The sequence below is a fragment of the Agelaius phoeniceus genome, chromosome 6, assembly GCF_051311805.1.
Source record: "Agelaius phoeniceus isolate bAgePho1 chromosome 6, bAgePho1.hap1, whole genome shotgun sequence".
NCBI classification, from domain to species: Eukaryota; Metazoa; Chordata; class Aves; order Passeriformes; family Icteridae; genus Agelaius; species Agelaius phoeniceus.
In genome coordinates, this window is record NC_135270.1 from 30,189,675 (window position 1) to 30,215,941 (window position 26,267).

Consider the following 26,267-nt stretch of genomic DNA (forward strand, 5'->3'; position numbering starts at 1 on the left):
ATTTAATGAACAACTTAATCTGATCCACTGTCATTCTTCTAAAAATAGCCTGGCCAGGCAGGAGGACCATTGTGAATGAGATATAAATACAAGGCCTTGAGGGACAGAGATGGGAGGGAGAGGGGGTAAAATTACAAAAGTCACAGCAACAAAGAAAAAATAGGGAAGCATTATCTGTGGAAATGCAGATTAAAAGGTTGTCACTGCTCTCCAATGCTTTAAAAACTCCCCATCTCTATCTACTAAGCATCCTGGCTATTAGCTACATTCCAGTTGAACCCTTAAAGAAACAGAAAAGATGAAGAACTAAGCCTCAATATTACTGAGGAGCTTTCCAAGTCTCCTTGCTTGCTCATTCCTTCATTATTTCCCACAACTAATCTTGGAGAACTTGCCAGACAAGGAAAAACACTGCAACAGTGATAAAGCTCAAAAAATATTCCTGAGCAGCACTCAAGTTTCCATAAATCCTCCTCTTCTGACACAGCTTCACTGCTTGCCTATTACCAAACGCTGCATTTGTTTTGTGTTAAAATATACATGCATATCTTCCTGTGAAAAGGGAACAGTTTCCCCAAATTCTGCGGTATGTTTAGTGACTAAGCAACTTATATTCATCTCATGGCACTTGAGGATATTTGGATAGACTGTTTGAGACAAAGTGCTGAGGATTTTTCTTAAAAATCCATGCATAAATAAAACCCATTTATTACCAGAGGACAGAGCAGATGCTTGCTGACTGAAAATGAGTCTGCTCTCTGCATTAACCACATGGCAAAGAGAACATCTTCCTGCCCAGATCATGAATATGTCTCTAAGCTTCCTGGAACTTAAGCAATAGAATTTCTAAGCAGCAAAATGACTGCAATACAATATACCTCAGATGGTTTTATACATACGAATCACAAGCTCTGCTTTCTTACTCAGGGCTGAGCCAGGCATTGTCTCCATGCTTGTCTTTTTATGAGAACATTCTTCAGCTTTTATAGCAATTTTGAGCTTGATACACTGGCTCCACATTCAAGATAAGCATTACCACCACGAGATTTAATACAGTCTCCTGCTCCACATTAACATCGTTTTGCTCTGCTTGCTCTGAATGACTTTGCTCTGCAAAGTAATAAAGTGAGGATGGCAAGGGGGTTGGGCACCAAGAGGAGGGAAAGCTGATTTTCCAAGCGCCTCGCCAATACTCTTTGTTTCTCCATCTGGCTCTCTGCTCCTCAGCTGACTTGCTCATTAATGTTACTCATGGCTGGCATGCTGCTGCAGGTGCAGCTCCCTCGGCCCATGACGCATCACTGAGCACACCCATCCCTCCCAGCAATTGCCTTTTGGGCTGCTGCATCCCAGTCTCAGAAAAACTGTACATGGAAGCGCTCCTCAGCAAGCCCTTCCCCAGGATTTCTTCCCCTGCAGGTCTTGCCTTCTGCTATGATCCTGGCTCCCCTCTGTTTTCTCACTTCCCCTGCAGGAAATGGTTCCTGCCTAACCACTATAATCCTGTTTAGCTGATGATCTGCCTTGATCAGTTCACCACAGCTGGTTTCAGATCCTGAAGCAAAAAGAACACAGAAAGGGAAACACAATGCAGAATCACTCTTGGGTCTTCTGGCATGCCTAGCTAGTGCTTTTGTAATGTGATTGGATGTCTCAAAAATTATATTAAAAAGGATTGCCAGTATTGTGGCAGCTTTTCCCCATCCAGCAGTCTCTGCAGCACAAGGCATTTGCATACTTATTGCAGTCTCAGCTGAAGGTGCTGCAGTGCCTAATGGGGGCTTCAGATGGCATATCTGACAGGCCTACATCTGAAATGAGGCAGTGACACTATCATCAACAACAGCAAGGCTAGGAAAAAAAACATAGATACCCCAGATCCAAAAATATCTTGTCCCTTTCCCACTGTCAGTAACTATTAATGACAATTTATCATGTTCTTAAGGGTGTCTTCCCCACCCCCTCATTACCTACAAGGCCAAAATCAGGTCAGGAAGACATATAATCCTGAGATATCTGATTTCAGTAGTCTCTCCCTTCCAACTCAAAGAGCCAGGAATAGTAACAGGAAATCAACTCCTCCTCCAGAAGTTTTCAGCACCAGCCAGCTTTTCCATACAGGATCACCTCAACTTTGACAGCATCTGGCAGCTAATGTTTATTCTGCTGTACCACACTGATGCTGAGGAATGTTGGTCACATGACATTCTTGGGTGCCATGATATATCAAATAAATAGAACTTTTTAGAGTTATGTCAAGAACTGAGGTTTTTCTTTACATAGGCAAGCTAATGCTCTATATTACAACAGCTGCTCAAGTCAAATCTGTATCTTTAGGATTAACTCCTTCAAATCTCTTGCAAAAGCAAACAAGGTTCCTCCTTCCATCTCATGCATCCTATGACCAGACATCTCTCTACAGACAAAAACTAGATCATGGCTGGTCTGAAAAGAAGACATATTTCAGGGTATCCTGGATAACCAAGCACATACTTCACATCACGTACTACCTTCTGAGTATCCAGTACATTTCCTTCCTCCACTTATTTCTAAGAGGCAGATCTCCCATCTCTGATGACATTTTTCATATCATCCCATTCCACTTCTTTTTACACTATTCACAACACTCATCCATCTGAGAAACATCAAAAGATGAGGGGAGACAGAAAACTTAAGCTGAAAAGAGGATCCAGTAGAGGGGCAGAGGTAGCACTGTTAAGGGGTCAGAAGACAGCATACAAAGAACTACTGAACAGATTCACCAGCTGTACAAAAGAGCAGGACACAATCTCTGCTTCTATCCCTTCACATGAGCAGTTGCTTCAAGGCACACAGATAACATTGCTCGCATGAGAATCTCACTCAACAAAACCACGGTCCATGCTCTTGAGATGCCCTAAGTGTCCCCAGCTGCAGTGAAGGGATGAGAATGGAGGGGAAAAAACCCATGGGAATCAAAAGTAGAGGATGAAGAACAAGCACTTATTTACTAATATGCAAGACTCATTCAGTTCAGACACTTCCTGCTCTGCTCAGCAAGTAGTGATGGAATTTTTCCTGTACTGATAGATGTGTACAAATACATCAACCATCACCAGTTTTCACCTAAAAATATACAGCCACTTCCAAACTGATGTACCTCCCCCTCCCTGCAGCATATATAAAGGTTTCACTTACCTGTGGACTGTGCTTCCAAGATAAAGGAACCAAAGATAACTAGCAGACGAAATAACCCATGGCCAGTCAAGGCAAGTGATGATCCTGTGTTGCTCTTTGATGCTACCATTCCATGGCACATCTTTCACCCACCAAGGTTTCTTTTCAAAAAATTTCTGAAAGATCTGGTTGATCAGGAGCACCTTGGTCTAAAAAAAACAGACAAAGCAAGAAAAAATGTTGAGCCAAACACCTACAACATCTGGAGAGGGAGAAGGGAAAGTTAAAAATAAAGAGAAACCTTTTTCATGCTCTAGCACTTAGGAACCTTACTAAGTATTCACAGTTCTCAAGGTAACAGGAGCAGAAAAAGCAATCTTCTACACAGGAAAGACTAAAAGGAGCTGTATTAGAGAAAGACCATAACTTTTCACTCACTGATGTTTCAAATGTGAAGACTGCCTAGCTTACAATTAATTTTAGTTTTTCTTTTCAAGCCAGCCCCAGAGGACAGCATCTGGAGGATTTCAAAAATTCCTCAAGAGAGCCAGTCTTCCCCCACTCCCACCACTTTTCAGAGGGTCTCTGAGACACAGCAGACTGTCAGATAAATCAACCAAACACTCCTGCAGCCACCTGGAGAGGCACAGCAATGCTGACAGGCAGCCAGCAGGCAAACACATACTTGTGAGGAGGAATGTAAAACAACTTGCAAACCTCAGGTATAATGATCTGACAGGACAGAGCTCAGCAATTAAAACTGCAGGATGTGACACTGCTCATACCTGAGGACTGAGGGATTCACCCACAGCCTCTGAGGCACTGTCACAGCAAAAACAGCCTTGTACACAAACACACAAAGCACAGCTGGGAAACAGAGAAAGCACAAACTGAGCCCTTACTTTTAATGAAGACCCAGCAAAACACATTTCACCAACCTACTGTAGTGTTAACCTGCAAGGCCTCTAATGGTAAACACACCAACAAATGATCAACCAAGCAAAAAACACCCTGGAAAAACAAATCAACCAACAAAATAAAACAACAAAAAAACACCCACATGGAAACACACTTCAATACTTGTATCCTGCTATTCAATACACATCTGAAGCTCTCAGGTGAAAACAAATTTGCCAAAACTAATGGTTTTTACACCTGATAACAAGAATACTTTTAATTCTGATGAAAACCCCATTCAGCCACAGCTTCTTCAGTTAAATGAATATGCAGACTGAAGGAAGATTAGATTTTTTATTTGGCCAGGTTTCCCAAGGAAATTCAAAACTACTAGATAATCTTAAAGAGATCTGAGAAGTGCAGAGGCAGGTATTGTACTCTTTTGTACCTTGTGAGGACAAACAGGAAATCTGGGTTATCACTCCTACTACTGTGGAAGGCAGAACCTTCAGATCCTTGAGTACTTCCAAGATTAAAGCAATACACCAGCACAGACTAGAGAAACACACGACTCAGCCTCAACTCCCATTTCCAATTACTCAGGCAAAACAGTAGATGGAAGGGAATATGTAGATTTGTCAATAAACCTGATAGCCATTCTAGTGAAAAGAGGGTTTTTCCCTTAGTTCTACATCACTACTATGCCTATACTTCACAAAAGGGCTATCTTTAAATTTGGATCTTTCTTTTTGGATCTCTCTCAAAGAAAAATTCTTTGTCTGCATACACCCTGTCTTGAAATGTCATTTCGAGATGACAAAGTGTAATGTGTATTGGAGCTGCTGCTACAATAAACTCTGCGTCTACCCCTTTTGTTTCTTGCTTCATTTAGAGGGGGGGGAGAGGAGTGAATCTCTATCACTATGTCTGTAGCACAGCCTATAGATTTCTCATGTATTCCATGAATAAGGAGCCAATGCTCATTCAGCAAACTTCCACCATGCAGAAGGGAATAAGGATACTTTCACTTACCTGCTAGAATACCTTCAGCAGCAATTAGACCATGGAATGAAAAAAAAAATACTCCATGTGAAGAAAGCCAAGCCAGGTAATCTGTTTATCTGCCCTGTCCTCTCAAGTCAGGCCTCCTGCACGGCATCTAAGTTCATATTCAGTCAGAAGAGGCCAGTCTATCCTCCAGGCCAACAGATGGCTGCTCTCCTCCAAGAGTCACTGCTCTACACAGAATTACAGCTCTGAAAAAGCAGTGCACCATCTTCAACAAATGCCCTTCTGATTAGACCAAGAAAGCTCTGTCCTCCCTATTCCAATTTAATGAAGCCTCATTAGTATAAGAACCTTTGAAAGTACTGCCACAGTATTTTTTAAAGGTGGCCCTCCCTGCCCTTGGAACAATGCATGTCAGGTGACATGGTAGCAGCCAGGAGAGGTAGGAAGAGGGCATGCAATTATCACAAAATTTGCTGAGCCACCTGAGGTGTGCTACCTTTCCCCACAGGCATTTTCCTCCCCCAAAGAATGCACCTAGGAGTCAGCAGTGCAGTTCTGGTCTCTGAACAGTGAACAAGTTAGAAATATCTAAAACAAGAATATCTTCAGAGGTAATAATTTATTGCTTATTCTTGATTCACTAACAAATTGCTCCAAAGCACAGCACTGTTTTTCTCCTTTCTTTTAAAATTAGATATGGTTTCCACACCTCTTTTTAGCTACCAAGTCACTCAAATCCCAGGTTACCACATATCCTGTCTATTGCAGGCCTGGGGCTGCCACTCCAGGAATGCTGTAAATTGATGCTGCTACAGAAACATCCCACTAAGCTGATCTAGTTTGGTGTGGATTTGAAGGAGACACAAGGGTAGCAAGCCCATTCAGTGGGTGCCAGCATAGACAAACCCCTCAGGATTGTTAGGAGACATGGGGTACAGGCACTGATTGTGAGGATCCTCCCTTTGGGCTTCAGTCAAGTTACAAAGTTGTTTCCAGCCTTGACTGTTCCCTGGCAAAATTAGAAGAGAGAGGTTCTGACTAGATAAGAAACTATCCTTTTTTCCCAGAGGCAAGCTGATTTTAAGGCTATTTAGACAGACATTCAATTCTCTGAAAATTGACTGTTTTAGCACACTCCTTATACCTACAGCTCAGGGAGAAGCAGCTTTTACAAGAACTCCTCAGGCCTCTGCTGCCTGAAGTTAGCTGGAGTGCAGTATAGATCACACACATTTGTCAGACATACTCCTAGGGGCATAGCTTAACAATTCAGGGGTTTGGGAGAATCAAAGTGTACAGAAAGCACTAAGGAACAGGCTGGTTTCTTCAATGGATACTAAGACCAGTAAGGCAGAAGCTGACAGTGGCACAAGTATGAAGAGGAAGGACATTTCAGACCCATTTCACATGCCACAGCCTAGGCTGAAGGGTTATGTAAGGATGAAGTTTAAACAAAGATGTTTACAAAGATAATATTCAGTACAGCCAGCAGTACCCATAAACACAGTAAGGAGTGGAGGAGATTTTTCTCTGTTGAAAGTATATCAGTCAATAAAGGTGGAGGATTTTTTGCTTTCTTTATAATGTGCACCTTGAAAAACACCTACTAAATATGGATAAGACAATAAGCCATCCTCTATATCTACAAAGTCAATAGTCACACACCCTCTTAGGGAATACTATGAACAAGTGAAGAAGTACCCATTGCTCCCAGCTTAGGGACATCTCCAGCTCTTTCTTCAAGTCTTGGCATCAAGCAAGCTTCCCAGCAATGCTTCAGCAAGAGTCCCCCTGGTAGCATGGCCAGCCCTGCCCGCACAGGGAACAGTAGTTTGCTTCTACATGACGTCCCCAAGCAGACATCAACTCCCACTGAAACCATGCAGGCCAGACCCCCTGCTTGCTCTTACACCACCAGCAGCCCTTTCCAAAGATGACACACTTATATATAGCAGGAGCTCTCTTTAAGATGAGCTCTTTGGGGACTTTTGCCATTTATCTTCCAGACCTTCAGAAGTTGACAACTCATATCCCTCGATCCAAGATCCCTTTGTAAGCATGTGTAAATTTTCACAGGATTACGACTTAATTTTCTTATTTTTCTTATTTTGTCACAGAAGGATTCCTAGGTCCACAGGGAAAAAGCATTCTTTGGAAGGTCATATGCTCAGGACATGCTCTGGACAACCAGAGACTGGACAGTCTGAAGCTCTCTAGTTGCTCAAAATGCCTGGCACAGTTATGTCCTGTGTCACTGTTGTTGGAAAACAGGTCTTCAACCTGAATTCTTCAAAGTTTATTTAGGGAAGTGTTCAGAATGTTTGGAATGCTACTGGCTTGCTTTTAAATACCATACTTGAAACTTAGCAAAAGAAAATTAGCTACCCTCATGCACGTAAGAAATCTCTATTTTATCCACATGATTTCCCCTTCACAGAATAATACTCAGACATTGTTTGCTAACTCTTGAATGCACACAGCAAAGATCTTAGCAGTGGCATGAGTGATGGGTGTGCACAGCACAGCTTTTGAAAAGCTAAGCACAAGTGTTGTTCTTGCCTCATGGTCACGCTGCACGTGGAGTCTAATGTAAGCAGTGTGGTTTAGAGGATTTAACCTTCACCCTTAGTTGCTGGTTTTGTTGTATCCTTATTTTGCCTGCTTTCAAAGAGCAGCTAAGCTTTAAAGCAAAAAAAGTCATCCTCTTGGCTGCTAAATTTAAAAAAAATACAGAAAAATCAAGTCCAAGTGACAGCAGAGGAAAGAAATCCTTCATTCCACTTACTTTCTGTGGTTAAACCAGTTTAGTTGAAAGCTTTTAAAAACAGAATTGTGTTTTTAACATTTAGGAATAGCATCACAATTCAATTACACTATTCAGTTTAAGTTAGGGACAAAGGAAAAAACGAAAGCCTTTGAAGTTACCTGCAGGCAGTTCAGAAAATTCTTAATAATCTGACTTTTCAGCACAGCCACCTTTCAATTATTCAGGATAATCAGAAAAGGTGGAAGAGGAAAGGAGGAAATATGAAAAGCCAAACAACATGTAACACTCCTCCTGTCCAGTAACCAGATGATGTGTTTGGTAACTTCATTTTACACCTTCATATTTGAATTATGAAAAGGGAGGTTTCTGCATAGCACAGTCACAGCATAAAGCAGATAGGCAAACTGCACATATTCCCTGCTATAAAGAAGAACCAAGCTGCTTATTCTGGACATTGGAATCAGTACACACCCTACTGCAAACAACCCCACTGCTGAAGTGGAATCTGAATAGTTGGATTTCCTTCCTCATTCCCCAACTGCACCGAGGGTTTGGCCTATGACCTTCACATTTGGCTATTTCTTTCATAGAATTGTTTTGATTTAGCTTTTACCTGCTCTCTCCCACAAAGGTTTCTAGAACATTTCTTTTAAATTTTAAAATGTTAAAATAAAAAAAAATCCCAACAAACTAAACCAACAATTGGTGATGCACAACTTCCATTTTCAAGAGAGAGCATTGGAGTTTGCACAGAAAGAAGCCTGCTGGACAGGGTGAACTCTGAAATTCCATTTTCATCTCTGATAAATGGCATGTACCTAATTCTCCACAGACTCACTAAGGCACACCCAAGCTTTAAGCCAAGGAACTGGATTTTTCACTACTGGATAATTAGTACCTTACAACTGATAAAGTCACACCAATATTCCTACCTCAAGTGAATAAACCTGCAAGATTCACCAATTTGCACAGCCTACTGCCCAGCTTCCTCCTCTCTACCCTTCCTGTCACAGGCTAAAGTCCTTTTGGCACCTAGATTGTGCTTTTGTACCCCTCCCTTGTTTGCCTCCTTATCTCACTTGATGCTCCTCTAACCATTCTGAGGTTAGCCAAGCATATTTTCCTGTGGGCTGATTGCAAGGAGCACTTCCTCCAGCTACTCCCCTTCCATGCTGGGTGCAAGCCTTTGCATACCAGCTTCCTCCCTGCTGCAGCCCAAAGAAATGGACAGCAGCTTCAAAGATACTCCCGCGGGGACCAAACAAGCTTCAACTCCAACACTCCTTTTAAAGGTAAGTATCAAGGAAGGAACAGACTTTCCAAGGTGTGTGCTTCCAATGAAGAGGTGCAAGATTGCCAAGGGGAAAAGGGGTGGTATTCAGTACCTTTCACTGTCCACTGAATAATGGAAATGCTCAAGTCAGTGTGGATTAACAACTGCCAAGCATGGCTCAGTTTTCACTCTTACAAACAGCACTCATACTTTTAGAAACAGAATGAGAAACAAAATACTGGAAACAGTCTCAGTATTGTGTGATCCTTCCCCATTTCCCTGTACTGTGGTTGTCATGACATGTCTGACACATTCACAGAAGATTCCAATTGTATTATTTTAATTAAAAAAAAATCCAAGTTTCCTTGCTTTGGTAAGCCCAAGAGAAAGCCCTAAATATCATTAGCTTCCCAGATTTTAAGATGTTTTCTTTACAGTAACAGAATTTCACTGGAAAATTTTTCTGCTTTACTTGGGAAGAGGAAGATAAGAGATCAAAATCCATTGTCCTTCCAAATAAGGAAGAAGTTATGGGCAGGCTGTGAACTTCCAGGAACCAGTAAGAAGAAAAACAGAGCTGCGGAGGAGCAGTGGAAGAGTTAGATTAATGCACACAACTCCTATGTACTGCAGATTTCTGTACTATTACAAAAATGCTTATAGCAGTGGGATCATGTCAACAGTGAATGAAAAGAAAACAGTTATTTTTAAAAAAAGTGCCGGATCTGCTTTAAAGAATTATTTTTTTTAAACATACTGTCATCTATGCAATCTATGGGAGGAACTAGAGATTGTGGAAAACAAATATCTCACAATCTGTCTCGGTTTTGGTTTTGGGTGATTTTTTTGTTGTTTGTGGGTTTTTTTAAAATGTCTTTATTTGGAAAAGTATTCCCTTTAGAAACCATTGTTTCAGCATTTTTTCCCCTGCCGCACTGCATCGGAAAAGCTAGGTTTCATACTTTCAGCTTTAATCAGTACAACAGCACATTTACAGAGGACCATATGCACAAAATGTTCCAGAATGCCTTCCAAAAATAATAAGTCCTAAAAAAGAAAACTCACAGTAAACTGGAATGGCTTCAGGGAAGGAGAATAAAGAAAATCCGTGCAAAGGCAGAACTTCTTGTAACCACATCCAAGCTTGAAATGTTACTTTCAGTAACAGGGTTGACAAAGAAGCACTGGATTGCTAAAGTCACTTGTATATCCAGGATGTTATTCTCATTTATGCAGCTACCTTAATCTGTTTCAGAGAATGAAAGCCTGTGTACAGTAAAGGCTTATTTTATAATCCCTCACTACTAGAACATACCTCTCCCTATCCTGACCATTTCTTGCGCTTTCATTTCAACTAATGAGGCTAAAAGCATCAGTCTGCTATACATGCAGCTGCAATACCACCAGGTTGCACAGCCACTTGAGAGGACATCCATTTGGAAGTCTTTTTCCTATCAAAGTCCTCTAAATATAAACTTCAGTGAAGCAGTCTGACATTTAAGTAAGGAACTATATTAGGAGATGAAGGAACTCTTACATTTATTCCTAAAAGCACAGCTGTGAGACACAACTCAAGTTTAAAATTATTGTATTTCCTAGATATAAAAATATCCACTATACAGAAGTATCATCCACTTTCAAGGAATGGCAACAAATATTGTACAGTGCCTGTTATTTGTATTCCACCTGATAAAGAAGGTTCTCAGCAAGAGATGTGTTGTTGTATCAGAAGATTCCAGGCTAACAAATCCCTAACGTTTCAATGTCCGCCAGCACATAGATCTTTTCAGAGATAAACACACACACACAAAAACACCGAAAAATAAGACTGTCCCTTAAGTCCTCTGAAAATTTAATCTTCCAACAAGATAGATTATTGACCAAACCAAAAAAGTTTTAAATTCTGGTTTTGGCCTTAAGACTGCATTTGGGACTCTAACACAGAAGAGAATGACTTAAACAGGTCTTGATAAGGCAGGCCTTCAAAAGCTCTCAGCACTATGGCTTGGTTTTGCATCCATTAGCCCACTATTTTTCTTTACTTTTGTTTTCTAGCAGCTGTAAAGTTGCTAGATGTTTCTTACTGCTTTTCCTCCTCGGGATGCACTGTGCTAACAGCACAGATGCACTTGTACTGCCACAAACCCCTCACTGTGGCAGGCATCCATCCCAGTGGCACTGGGCAGGTTTTATTCCACAGTGCCACATCACTCTTGCCAGTGTACAATGAAAAAAGAAAAAATTTTGCATCCCCTTTCAATCCCCTTGCAATTCAGAGCACAGGACAATGAGCACAGTGCCTGCACACAGACCTGCTGCCGGTGTTCCCGGCCGGTCCCCAGCAGAGCACCCTCACCAGCAGCAGGCACACCCCACACAGACTCCACCCCAACAATCTACATGAAGATTTCAGACTTCAGGCAAGTTAACATAAACTAATTTCCAAAGTCAATAGGACCAAGAGAAGAGCTGGTGGGGAAAAGGAGCCCAGACAGTTTGCTTTCTTTTAAATCATCCTCACAATTACCAGAATTACTCACAGAGAAGACACATCACTATGCAGAAGACCCTCAGAGTCTTTTTTCCTCTAATTAGTTTCCTTCAACAGGCTACACTTAACTTGATTTTCTTGCAAGGGATCAGTTGCAATTACATTCTGATTTGAGCAGCACAAGCTAGAATAATCAAGTCAGACAGACACTCCAAGAAGGATAATGGCTTATTACATGTCACAAGGGGACATACACACACCATGATGAGGCCAAGTGCTCCAGGCAGAACCCTCGGGATAGATCCCTTACCAGCAGAGTACCAAACCATCATCTGAGACCTACAACCATCATACAAAGATGGTGTGTTAAAGATTTAGATTTTGCGTTAAAGATTTCCACCATCAAATTGGGGTGGGAGAGAAGCATGCCAGAAAGAGTGTAGAGAAGTAAGAGTTTGCAGAATAAAACTTTTCATAAATAAAGTTGTACCTCAATAGAAGGTCAGTTTAAAGCTTCAATTTCTTCCTCACCTGACTCAGTGACATTTAGACTTTACAAAGCATGGCCAGCAGAGGAAAAAATATTTAAAAAAATAAGTCACTGTTAGCTGGAACTAGGGTAGTCCGGAAGTGGGACACAGGATCCTCTGGTTTGCAGCAGAGGAGGGAGCACAGCCAGTCTTCTGCACCACCCTCTAAGTGTCAGAGGGATCCCCATTCCTCCACCGCCCAGGGAGGGGCCTCTGTCAAGCTGTCATCAAACTCAAACAAAAGGTTAAGCAAAGGATCCTGAGGCAGCCAAGGAACACTGCCTGAGAGTAGCTGCTCATCTAGCAGCTCTCAGCACCTTGTTCATATAGTAGGAATGGTTTCTCACCCTTTACTGACCTGCAGTCTAGCCCACCTCTTGTCCATCAGCATCTCCCCTTTGCAGAACAAGCTGGGGTTGTCCCTCCACACTTACAGGCTACCCGGGATGGAGGATGACCCTTGCTCCTGAGTGAACAGACACCCCCATGCTGCTGCTCCCACACCCACCTCGCAGCTAAACATCCCCTTTGCAACAGTAATGAAATTTTTGGGAACTTCTGGGAGAAACTGGGCCCTTGCACAAGGTCAGCTCTGGGGCCAGTGGAAGCAGCAGCTGAGGAAACACTCCCACCTCAGATTTGCTGCCAAGGCCTGAAGTGTCTGAAAGCACTCTCTGGCTTAAGCAAGCAGCCCACTATGCTGGGCCAAGAAATTGTACAGGCTTCTTGCTCCTAAAACCATCTCCATTTTCAATCCACATTGAAGTGTGGAAAAAATAATTTACTATAGATAAAGATACTCTATATCGAAATCATTCCCCTAAATCATGGATCCAGCATCATGGTTTCCATGCAGATTAAAAGCCAGAAAGCTGGGTGAGAGTGCTCCAAAATAGCCAAAGGTAACACAGTCTTATTAGAGTTAGAGGCAGGCAAATGAAATCAAAGCCAAAAGAGAGGGGAAAGTTACACAAGGCAGAACTGCAAGAGTCAGCAAAATGCTCAGCAATAAATGTTACAGTTTTGTGCAGGGCTGCAAAGTGGTGCTGCACGCAAGCAAGAGCCACGCACATGCCCGTGCTAGGTCAGGGGATACACGCAGGAGTCAGAGCATACAGGTTATTTAATCTTCTGTGTCTCACTTCGGCTGTTTTGCTAGACCACCTAGGACTCCAAAAGCACAGCTAGGCTTTGTTCAGTCTACTTCAAAACTCTAGGGAAAACCCTTCCAAAGATCATATTCCCTCCCAATACTCAGAATGTGTGAAGACAAACTCTGGATAAAGCCACAGGCAACACCTTTCCACCAAGGACAGAACGCAGATGTAAAGCATCCTGCATTGACCTGAGCACTTGCTTCCCTGCCCTTCTCCCTCAGCCAAGCACACCACTCCCAGGTGCTGCCTGCCTCCTGGCTCCAGGCACAGTCCTCCACACCTGAATGGGCCAGCTACCAGGCAAGCATCCATGAAACACAAGCAAGAAGACAGATTAAGGAGTCTTTTGGATTTCTACTTTTTTTTTCACTTGTCCAGCATACTTGTATTCAAATGTCAACAGGCTGCGCACATGAACACGAAAGATTCCACACATGCTGTCCCAGACACCTCCATGCCTTGCTCCTCTTGCCCACACAGACCTGAAAAGTGGAAGATCCTTCCCCATTCCCTCTAAAAAGTGCATTTTAGAGCAGGAATATTTAAGTCTCTGCCATCTGAAGGTAAGGAATAAGTATGTCAAGCAACCAGCAGCTAAGTGAACAGTATATCCACTTGGGAAGCAGGTCACTCCCTGCTTTGCTTGGGGTTTTTGAGGTGTCTCTAAGTACCCTCCGTGAGTACACTGAAGCCATAAAACTATTTCTCAAGAAAAAACATTCTAGTGAATGTGACCAGTGACCTCTACCCAGCCTCATGGGAAAAGCTCAGCAACTCCAGTTTCAACTGCCTTTAAAGGAAGACTGATTCTATTATTATTTTTTTCCAGACATTTTGCAAATAAATATGAAGGTCCTGCCACAGCCAGTAATCCTCAAGCAATTTCCTGACTCTGGAAACAAGGTTCCCTCAGACTGAATTGATTAAATAAAGGTTATTAGAATTAGTATAAAGCAAGCTTGTTTAAAAGTCCTGCTCTTCATGTTTTTACCTGTAACACAGTGTTCCAAGCAGCAGGACAAAGAGATCAGCTACAAAAGCTTACAACATAACAAAATCAATATGCAAGACCCACCAAAGAGTGAGAAGGTGATTTACAATTACTTTCAACAGCATAAGATTTTCATGTTCATTTAATCTATTTTGAAATGAGTTTCTCAAAGGGTATGTACCTTTTTATACTGTACTCTTAAGACTGGATTTGTTTTCCCCATTTTGTAAATCTGATATGTGATTTAGTCTTTTGAGAGTCAGAAGTTGCCATAACCAAAGCTGTTTTGCTTTTACGTCTGCAGTTTAAGGATTTGCTGCTAAACAACTGGTTAAATCTATTAACACCATCTCTTTCAGTGTTACTAATTTCCTTTTCCTCTAAAGCCAAACATTCTAAATAAAATCCATACAGAGATAAGTGTTAGTTTCTACAAATGCTACACGTATGTAGAGGAATGCAAACAGCTTGACATCAGGATCAGACACTCAACAATTCTCTGGCATCTCTTGAACAGACAAGAGGAAGTAAAAGGAAGTAATGACGCTGGTGCAACAGTTTAAAAGAAACAGAGCAACCATTTAAATTGAAGCACACTTTACAAATAAAAAGTCCTGAGTCTTGCAGAAAGGTCTAAACATCAACATCAGACTAGCAATAGTCTCCAATGCACAGGTTAACTGAGCTTCTTGTTCTTATCCATAAGAAAAAAAATACATTATGCAGAGTTCCTGCACAGGAATTGACCAGGAACAGGGGGGAGAGTTGGTGGTTTTATTTTAATAATCTCACTTCTCTTCAGTATATGCAGAGTAACAACTGTTAAAAAAAGACAACAAAACATTAAATGTCATCTGTAGCTCCACCTATAAGGTTCAGAGAGAGACTGTATTGCACTAATGTCACAGCAGCTATATCCATAGGAGCTGGTGGTCTGTCACTTGCAACTATCTGGATGTCCATTGGCATCTTTTAAAAAGCCACTTGCAAGCTTCATTTTGTGAAAAGACTAGTTTCTGCATATTTTATACACATTCTAACTCACCTAGAGCTGCTTTTCTAGGTAAGCCAAACATTGCATTTAACAGCTGTAAGGAACAGTTGGCTCTGGATAACAAAGGATCTCCATTTGTCTCTTGCACATCAGGGTCTGCTCCCCTCATGAAGCAGAATCATCCTTTCACATGCAGAGGGAAGTGGGGGGAGGACAAAGACAAGCCTGCATTGTGGAAAATAAATAGCTCCACTAAGGCTCCACAGGACACTCCAAGGCTCATTTTGGGGAAACCACCCTCCTTCTTACAGCATACTACAGAGCACAATAGCTATCAGAAGCCTTTTCTCTAACACTCACATACCCTTCCCTGGTCTCTAGCAACACTGCCACAGCCTCCACCTCCAAGTCCTGCTCCTCAGAGGCCCTTGAGTATAGCTGCTGGAACTCACTGTAGAGGCTGCTTCACAACATCCTTGAAAATGAAAAGAAATCCTGGAGAAATGCTACTGTGAGCCCTTTTGAAAGGTAGGAACACATGGTGGTAAGGACAGAACTCAACAACGTACTTCTGAGGGACCAAGGTTAAGCTTCATCATCTCTGCCAAGAACAGCCATGCTTTATTTACATCAAAGGCATCAACAGTCTTTACAAGCTCCTTGCAGACAAATCAAATCTGAAAAAGCTAATTATATTTAGGCAACATTTGCTACAAAATAAGTGAAATTGGGCAGGAGTTTAAGCTCTTTGAGGAAGCAGTCCTACTAATAAATTTTTATTTCTGACCAAGGAAAACTATTGCGTTTTGTCACTAGACCAGCAGCAAGTTTCACTCTCAGAAGTCATGACATAAAAGATTACTCTTCCCCAAAGGCAAAGGCCCTCAGGAGTGAGGCCTTGTAGAATTACAGGTACAACTTCAACACAACCATCATCAAGGGAACACTATTCCTTGCAAGCACTGAAAGCACTTCCACCAGCAAGGAGAAATGCAGAGCAGGTGACAGTCTGCAACATCAATAGTTCCAAGATGCCTGACTCAACATTTTTGCTCGCTTCTTTTCCTGGGGAAATAATCTTGACTTCCTAACTGCAGGAAGGACTCCTGATCTGATGGGAATGAAGAAATGGAGAAAAGAAAGAACCGGCCTTGTGAGAGCCATGTAATCTCAGAGCACAGCAATGCTCAACGCCCACTACACATTCCTCAGAACGGGCTACAGAGCTCACCTGCAAATCAGTCAAGAGACGAGAGCACGCAGAGGGATCCCAGCTCCCTTCTACAAGTGTTCACCCAAAATGCAAAGGGTCTGAGTTAAGACCAATGATAGTAATGTGAAAGAGATTGCAACAAAAGAAGGATGTACAATCTATAGTGAGGCTCTGACTTTGCAGATGACTAAAAAAAAAAGCTGAGGAGATTGAAAAAGGGGACATGCACATTACTGCCTTAATGTCATCAATCCTGGGAAGGCCTGGTTCCTGACATTAGCTGAAGTTCAGCGTTGAAACAATTTTTTAGATATTAACCCAAGGCCTGCAAACACCTTCATTTCAAGATGCAAAAAGGAATCCTTGGCTTCTTCAGCCAAGAAAATTATTAAATCCCCATTTCTGAGACAGATTTTTTCCCCTCCACTACTGTAAGTCAAGAAAAAGTATGAGGGGGGGAAGGGTATCAGGAATGAAAGTCTTAAAGAACTTCAGAGAGGTGATTAACATAATCAACACTTCTTTTTAAAACCACACCTGAAGTGTAGGTGGCCTTGTATAGGTGTGTACCAAGACTCAAACCAGAGCTCTAGAAACCTTCTGGAAAGGTGTTGGCTTACCATCAGCTGAATAATCCAATTATGTTGACTTGAGAAATGTCAGGCCTATCCCCAGCAATGCCTGGCTAAATCCACTCACCTGCAAGTAGTCAGTAGAGTTTAGGCAAGCCTGCTATTTCACCAGAATCAAGCTGGAGAAGACTAGTCTTTAAATAGCATAAACGTGGGCAACAAAGGCTGCAGCTACCACAGGTTTCTTTGGTCTGTTTTTCTACAGCTGAATGCTGAGACACATTTTCTGAAATACATGACAGCCACATGCTTCCTTACAGCAGGCTCTTCTTGCCTTACATGGAAAACATTTCTTGTAAGACACAGAGGAAGCAAAGGTTAGATCAGATTTTAGTTGTGGGATCTTTTCATGCTGTGCAATAAAAAGCCCACTGATCTCATACTGCTTCCCCCTCTGCTGCATATGCTCCTCCCCCTCATACAATGAAAGCCTCTTGGCTGAAACATCATTTCCCATCCCTTCCCTTTAGCATGCTTTTTAACATCCTTTTTAACATCCTTTTTCCTACAAAACAGCTAGCTGTTGTGACTCGCTGCAGAAGACCCTGCAAAGGAAGAGCTGCAGACAGGAAGCCTGGGGCACATGCCAAAGGATAAACTTTTGCTTTCAGACAGGTATGTGACTAGGCAAAAAAAGCCCTACACAAGCACTTCTTGCCTCATTAACACTTGCAGGTCAAAGACAAGCAGAAATCGGAGCCTACAAATCAGACCATGCTGTGCTAGGTGCTGTATAAACACTGAATAAAAAAAAAAAAACCAAACAAAACAAGACCACTGCTAAACGGATATCTAAGCTACCATCACATGGAGAAAAAATACCTCTGTGATCACTGGTCCCAGAGATCTTAACTCTCACAGCAGGTTCTTGCTATATCACACCCAAAGAAATACAGAGCTCTACAGTAAACATGCAATAAAATCTACACCACGCCCGTTCTTAATGCTTTCTTTGTTCACTATAGTTTATTACTCACTACAGTTCAGAACATTGAAAAGGAAATTAAAAGGTCACTCAGATACGTGAGCTATTTCTGTCCCAAATATGCCAATAATTTGACTCAGTAGCAAGAATCAAAGAGCAAAACTTCCTGAAAACATGTTTTCCCTCAAATTCTTGTCTGTAAATATTTAAACCCCTTTATATTTTTGTAGCTACAGTTACTGACATGAGCTTGATATTTATTGATTTATAAAATTACATTTATGAAAGAACTAAAAACTAAGACTTTCTTTGCCAATGGCTACCCTCTCCAGTTTCCAGCTCTTTTCCTTCATTTTCAAGTCTTAACACTGCCTCACCTCTGTTTCATTTCTTTCATTCCTTCCTAAAATATTTACCACACCTCCTTACCCTCTGCATACATTCTAGCTCACGCTTGGCACACAAGAAGGAGCCTTCCCTCTCCCACAGTTCCCTGTGTGATTTCCTCAGTTGAACTCATCAACAATGTCTCCAGGACTTCCCATGATTGGAAAAAAATCGCCCTTGGGCAGACAGGAATGAGTTTGCAAGGTTTTGAGGGCAGTTACTTTGTGCATTTCACAGAGGTGCTGTGCTCTGCAGCAGCAGCAGGGATGCAGGGAGGCTTGTGCGGGCACAGCAGCCCTGGGCAGGGCTGAGCAGGGCCCCACTACTGCACAGCTCAGCACACAGGGGAACTGCACATGGACAGTGCGGGCTGTGCTCCTTCGTGCAAGGGACCAGCACCACCCTGGACATACCTGCAAAAGGCCTCCCTAAACAACCACAAAAGGGAACAAAGCAATCTCCTGCTCCAGGAAAAAGAGCAAACTCTGCCATGCCAGATGAGCTTTCAGAAAGTGTGCAGGTTTTGTGGTAGGGAGAGCTGTCGGTGGGCAGGGGTGGAGGAGAGATGGGAATGGGGTGTAGTGGTTTAATTTTATAATCTCTTTCCACCTGTTCCCAGTTTAGCCATGCCTCCTTAAGAGACAGAACCTACACAAGCCTAAAGTATACACCCCCTCCTTGGCTGAGATCATGAGTTGATACTGAACATATCTTTCAGAGCTTGATATTAGGCCAAAGCATTCCTGCAGCATGGAACATGGGGTGCTACAATGGCAGTGCAGGGTAAATTACTGAGAACAGTGGGACAAAGAAACACACACATTTGCTACAAAACACCTCCAGCCATTTTGAACACTGATCTTGTCCACCAGAGTTTAAACAATCTTTTTGTTGTAGTTGTTTTTGCTTAAACTGTGTACATTGTGGCAGCACCTCAAGGACTGTAGTAACTCTGTAAACACAAATGAGATTATTACAAAGAAAATCTGTCTCTTCTCAATGTCTTAAAATTTATCTAGCCTTTCCTTGCATTTTATCCCCCAGAGCAGCTGTTCCTCTTTTGATTATGGACAAAGATGAAAACACTGCTTTGTTGCATCCTTGTAACTGGGCCCAGTGGGATTCTTAGGGAACACGAGTCTGCTCCCAAACACACTTATCAGGAGGTTTCACTCTTGTGGTTTTGTCTTCTAGTAAGAATAGTATTAAAATTTTAGAGCCATATCATAACTGAACAACTCTACCATTAATCCCACCATCATCAAACAGACTCTTTCCCCCTTAGACAAAGCACTCTCAGTGTCAGTCTCCTTCACAAGCAGATACATAAAAGAGTTCAGTCTGTTGACTGGCTCTGCTAAGGTGCCACACTAAATTTGGAAGTACCTGCATGTGACAGTATTTTGCAGTTGAAGCTTCCTACAAGACCACCTTGTCTCACTGAATGTGAGAACTACAAGCCCTCACATGCTAAGCAGAGTGCACAAACCATCACAGGTAACTTACAGCACCAAACAGAAAACAACAGGCCCAAGAGCACCCAAACACAAGTCTTCCAGGAAGGGCTAGTGGTTTCTGAACACAGACAGGAAGGGCAGTTCCTTACTACACATTTCTTCAGTGCATGATGTGAGGCAAACCCCTTGGGTCCTGAGGCAAGCACCTTCCCACTTCTGTTTCTTTCATCAGAAAGACAGAATCTATCCACTAGAGACCCAAAGGGGAATTGCCCCATGTCACTGCCACTGGCCTTCCGAACTAAAGCAAGAGATAAAGTATCAACACACTGGTCACAAGTGAGTGCTGTGTCAAGTACTTCATACCCCATGCAAACAGAAGACACCACAGAGAACAACACTTTATGGGTGCATTTATCACACTCCTGCATCCAGACTGCCAAACGCCATGGTGGGCTGGAATACACTCTTATGTTGAAGACCAAAGTGCAAAGGTCATAAGTAACAGTAAAACAGAAGGAGAAGCTATTGAGCTGAGCATAGAGAACCATGGTTTTTACCACCTATACACACACAGACATCAGATCCACTACCCAAGCAACATTTCATGCACCTCCTGTCTTATCTCTAAACGAACATTAAGAACATCAGGGCAATAGCCTGATACACTCAAGATGAGCAATATCACAGCCCATTGCAGACAGGACAGAAAGAAAACAAAGAGAAATTGTGTACCAAAGCAAAACACAGCAGAAGAACATCTTCTGCTCTTACCAGGAATACCATATGGCCAATATCTGAGGTAAGGAGAATGAGTTCATTCATATTTAAAAGCAAAAGTAATAGGTTATTCCTTCCAAGTTAAGAGGAAAGATGCCTGTTCCCCTTTCCCTGTTACAGACACAGCATTCCCAGTCCAGATACAGCCTTCCAAGGAACTGGTACTGTCAGTATTCTGGCCCAGACTGTCAAACTCAGGGCACTTTCTATGTCAAGATGCCAGAAAGAGGAGGATGAGAATGTTTATGTAGGAGTTTTGCTTAGTCCTAACATAAGTCTGGTTTATCCACAGCCAAGTCAGAGCTGCAACACTGAAAGACCAGTTTTGTCACCAGCAGATTACAGTAAGCACTCTGGAGCTCTGCAGCATTTGGCAGCAGTAAGCATGGTTACCCCAGTACATCTCAACCACTATGGTGAAGCAATCTTCAGTTCCTGAAAGAACTGCTCAGAATTGCAACCAACACAGTTGGTTCCAATCAGAGCATTCAGAAACAGGTCTTTCTTCAAAAAATGTGAGGGCAGGAGCATGGCAGCAATGTTTCTAACATCTTGCAGAACACTTGCCCGCCAGCTGAGAAAGCTTCTACTTCTGCAGTGCTACACACACATGGATCTCCCATTCAGCAAAGGTACAAGGCAAGAGAGACAATCTTAATGCATTCTCATTGTCTCATCAAAAAACCCAAACCAGATCACTAAGGTCTTTTTCAATTTGAACACCTGTTGGTGGGTACCATTTAGCTGTGGAAGCAGCTAAGACCCCTGACACTAGCAAAGGCCCTCAACAGCTGCCAAGATAGAGCGCACAAGTTAATTCACCTCTCTAAGAGTCCCGCCTTCCCAACAAGATCTTGCCATATTTGCTGGTTCTTCATTCTTCCCAAGCCTGAATCCACACTTGCTCTCTGGAATTCAAGTATTCAGTCTGTCAATTGAGTTTCTGTTGCCAGAGACAGATAGCAAAAAGGATTAGGACTTCGTTGCAGTGCTGAGCAGTCTAAGCCACAAAGAGAACACAATATAAAAGCCTAGTCTGACAATCAAGTGCCAGGAGTAAATAAAATGAAAAATGACAGGCCAGATTAACTAGTGCCAGCATTACTTCCCAGATCCATTCACATCACATGGCCCAGCCTCCCCTCACCACCTCTTTAAAACACTCAGGTGTGGATCCAAGTATATTATTGCCCTGACCCATACATCTCACCTTGTATTTGCTCTCTGCCTACAAAAGGGAATTCAGGGAGGAAGCCAGAGATGAACACTCCTATATGCAGAGTAATTCATAAGTGTCTCCAGCAGAGCCAGCATTTGTTTACAGGAAGACACAAAGGCAGTGTCCCAGATACCTGCTGTACAGCTCTTGTGTGGAGCTCAAGTCCACTGCTGACATAGCAAAGGCTTCTTCAGCCTCCTCCCAAGGAGTAGGTGGAAAAAGCAATGCAGCACAGAAGAGACCCAGACAGCAAGTATCTCGCTTTACAGCCCCACAGCCAGAAAGTGCCAGAGGCAAAAGGAGATGACATATCAGAATTTTACCTACTGCTAAGCTAAGTACTTCCTGAGAGAGTAATCTAGAAGTCTCATCTTAGGACTAGGAGTTTTATCTTTTAAGCTTATGAAAGCCAGCTTTTGATGATGAATTTGTAGAACAAAGTGTCATTTTCTTACATGTTTTGCCTTCATCATTTACTGATGATCCTACGATAAAAGGATACATTTCACACCAAAGTGCAGCAGAAACGATGCACTCGTGTGGTGTAGAAACCTAGGGAAGCTGAAAGGTGAATGCAGGCTTCTGAACCTGCAGGCTTCTGAACCTAAAGCCTTCTGCAACTCAGGCTTCTGCACACAGTTTATCTTATCGTTATGTAAGTTTTTCCTCTGTCACCAGAAGTAACTCACAACCAATTTGTCCCGAGATGTCTAGTCTCCATTTCTTCTATGTGAGAATGAAGACTACTGACTATAAAAGCATCTCATAATTAAATGCGTTTTCAGACACAGGGCAATCAATCAGAAAGGTTGTACCACCACAGTTTTAGCAAATCAGAAAGGCTTGTGGCTAACAGCAGTCAAACCATAACAAACTTGCTACAGTTTCCAGAAAAGGCGGATTTTGCAGTGACAACTACAATCCACTGTTTTCCTGTGTGAAACCTGGGATAGTTTGTCTATTTAGGATCACCTGAAACCAGAGCTGGAGAGTGATCCCTTTGCATGTGGAAGCCTAAGAAGAAAAGGTCAGAGCAGACCAGCAGTTGTGTGTGTCACCTCAGCAGAAGCACACAGGACTGCAGAAAATGACAGTGGCTGAAGTTACTCTGCATGTGGCACCTGCCCTCTGCCAAGGATAAGGAGGTCAAGGGGACAAGGCAAATACACCACAGGACAGACAAAAGACTTTTACATTGTCTTTTCCCAAGTTTGTCCTCAGCTCTGTAGTGCCAACATTAAACTTCATTACAAGAGCCATGATTACCTCTACCTTATAAGCCAAGCTTTGCCTCAAAACTCTCACTTTGATCTGTGTATTTGTCACCTACCCAATAATTAAAGGATGTTTTCCCCTGCAAATTAAAAGAAGCTTCAGGTATAAGCAATGCCACCCAGCTGCTCTGCCAAGGTCTGAACTTTAGATACAGGACAGCTAGGTTGCTCATCACCTCGTGTAGCACAGAGAAGAAAAGTAGCAGCATAGCCAAGCCTTCAAATTTGGAAGGACCAGATGTATTCTGTGGGATACCAAAATAACCACACCTTTGTCAATGAGCACACTACGATCTGAAAAGTAAAGTAACATTTCACCCTCCAAACTTTTTCATAATCTTACACAAACAAATATAGAGAAACTTCTGCAAAGATAGCAATTTCCAGTTGACCAAGTCCCTTTACATAGTCTGCTCATGAGGCATTAAGAAACCCCAGAACAACGGGATTTTTGGTTTTGGAACACCAAGTATTTCAGCTTTCCTGCCCAGTGAAGTCTGGTGAGGAGACACTCCTGTTTGATGCAAAAGGAGGTAAGGTCTAGCTCAGAGCTACTGCTCTGAGCAGAAGGAAATCAGCACCAGCACCTAAATGCTTTTCCTCCCTGCGGCTGCTCGTGCCCTGCACACCTACAAGGTCACCTCCTCCCCGTGTGCCTGATGTGGCTGGCACAACCCTACACCAGCTTGGCAACCTTACAGCCTTACACATTGGGAAAACCACAACATAATGAAGTCACACACAGGCATGCAGCAGCCACATGGTACACCCTACTGCACTGGAAAGAGCCATTAATTGTGGAAGCATATAATTTTTACTCAATGAGCTTTTGCTTATGTACTTCAGCTATTTTAGCTCTTCTTCCAGAAGATATCAAATAAGACCATCCTTTGCTACAGAGTTACCTACAGAACACAGACAAGTTACTCAAGTGCAAGGCTCACTCCAGCAATCTTCATCATAGAAAGGCCAAGGAGAAGGAATGGGACTTAAGTTTTAGTACCAATAAAAAGCAAACTGGATTAAATTAACCTAAAACTTATTTTGCCGAACATAGCCTAAAGGCAAAAACCTACAGCCAAATGATAATTCTTCCTCACAGGAAGCTAATGAACATCACTGCATTCCAAGAACTAGCTCCTGGACGCCAGGAGACTGGTGGATTGCTGCAAGGTTTGTCTTCCCAAATGTAGTCATATCACCAACATCTTAAGAGCAAGGTCACATAAAAGAAACAGACTGTTTCAGTTTCAGTTAGTTACATTTTTATGTGCCTTTTTTTCTCCCTTACCTTTCTCCATCGCACGTCACTGGCCTTTGACTGGGATTTGTGGTCTCACTTGGAAGCACTGCCTAGCACACTGTAGATTACACCTTGATTACAGACAGATATATACTGAGGAAACTGATCTACCCTCAAAAATTGCACTCATAGAGGTGTGCAAAAATTCACAAGTGATCAAAACAAGCTCATCTAATTTACTGTGCCATTTCCTGCAGGTGCTTTGAAAGGCAGGAAGCTTGCAGAGAAGCCAGGCAGCAGCTACGCAACAGTCATGGCACTATACAAAACTTGCATTAATACTGTATACACTAATCAACTTCCCTAACCTCACAGGTATTTTTCTTTACACACCTCCAGAGCTATCAGTCTCTGTTCTCATAGGCAGTGCAAGTCAAATAGCTTTTTCAGTATCCAATTCCTGGCTAGCAGGCACAGTCTCACTCCTCAAGGCATTCCACACACTCTGGGTGCAACATTCTTGTTGTACTTCCCTTGGCCAAAAGGGAGAGGATCTCTGCAATAGTGTTTCCAACATCAGGTGAGGAGGGTATAACAGCAATCACCTTTCATGGTGCTACTCTGAAGTAACTCTCCTGAACTCATGGGATAATCTCAGTATACTAAAGTATTAAGCCAGCTTCAAAAAGCTTCCTTCAAATATCTCACTGTCCTCCTGAACCTCACCTACATTCAAAATCTTTTTTTTTGTAATTTAAAAAACAGGCTGCCTTCTATACTTAGACAGAATTCTACCATCATCACATATGACATTTTTGGCTCCATAGCCAAGAAGAAGTCAACAACAAAAAAGACTAAAGTAATTGTGAGTCCTAGAGGAAAAAATGTGTAGAAAAAACTTACTGATTTTACATTTAATATTGATCTTTGTGGCATGGAAAACAAAAAAAAAACCCTCTGTTAGTGCATCCATCCCATAAAATTCAACACTTATGGGGATTAATCAAATTGAAGAGTCTGTGTGTGCTGCTGAAAGGGAAGAAAGTGTTGCCTTTAACTTCTCTGAGCACCCTGACAGTGCCTGGCTGTATCCTCAGAGTTTAGGATACACACAAGCCCTTGTTAAGACACAGCACTGTGTTTTCTAAGCTGAATATCTCTCAACAGCTCCAAGTACTACTTTAAGTAGATAGAGGGTGCAAAATTTCCCTATGTACTGGGAGACTGTTAAACAAATGGTATAAAAAACCCCAAAATCAATGTTGGCATAAAAACCACAAAATCAATGTATGCTTGACACAGAAGCAGTCAGTTATGCAGTAATTAAATGCACAATGCAAGAGGACTACAAAATACCAGCTTGCTTTAGCAAGTACAGTTGCTTGACACCAAGTACATCAGACAATAAAAATAAATCTTATCACATATCTCAAATTCAGCAAGGCTTGTCTGGAACAATGCCTGGGAAGCCTGAAGCAAGCACATCACTCTGTAAGATGCCCAGCTGGAGAGGGTGGAAAACACTGGGCACAGGTAGCTATGTCTACCAAGCTAACAGAGATCAACTTACTTTGTTTCAAATCACAAAAGATGAGCAGGATGTTGAAAAGTGATAGAATATGAATAACTAAGTCCAGGGCACTCATTTGCAGGAAATCCCTGAAAATGAGAATCAAGGGTAAAGAAAAGGTAAAATCAACACCACATACATCTCTCCAGGTTTTATTTTCAGGTTGTAAAAGCAATCACTCTGAAAATGAGCATTTCCTGGGATTTAACAGTTGTTGGGTTAATAGCACTAGCAAAGGCAGTTACACCAAGCCCATAATTTTACCCACATAAAATCTACCATATCTGGTCATGATATCTC

At 42.2% G+C, this 26,267-nt stretch overlaps 1 protein-coding gene across 9 annotated transcripts in view; it reads right to left on the minus strand.

The window, feature by feature from the left end:
- Nucleotides 1–26,267, minus strand: part of SUSD6 (sushi domain containing 6) — a 93,082-nt gene that overhangs the window by 43,611 nt on the left and 23,204 nt on the right. For 8 of the 9 annotated variants that reach the window (XM_077180293.1, XM_077180291.1, XM_077180292.1 and 5 more), the window contains one exon: nucleotides 3,178–3,365. In XM_077180293.1, the coding sequence (XP_077036408.1) occupies nucleotides 3,178–3,298 (121 nt within the window). In that variant the 5' untranslated portion in view covers nucleotides 3,299–3,365. Of the gene's footprint in view, nucleotides 1–3,177; nucleotides 3,366–25,967; nucleotides 25,989–26,267 lie in introns of those variants that run through there. The other variant, XM_077180297.1, reaches the window with a different exon arrangement.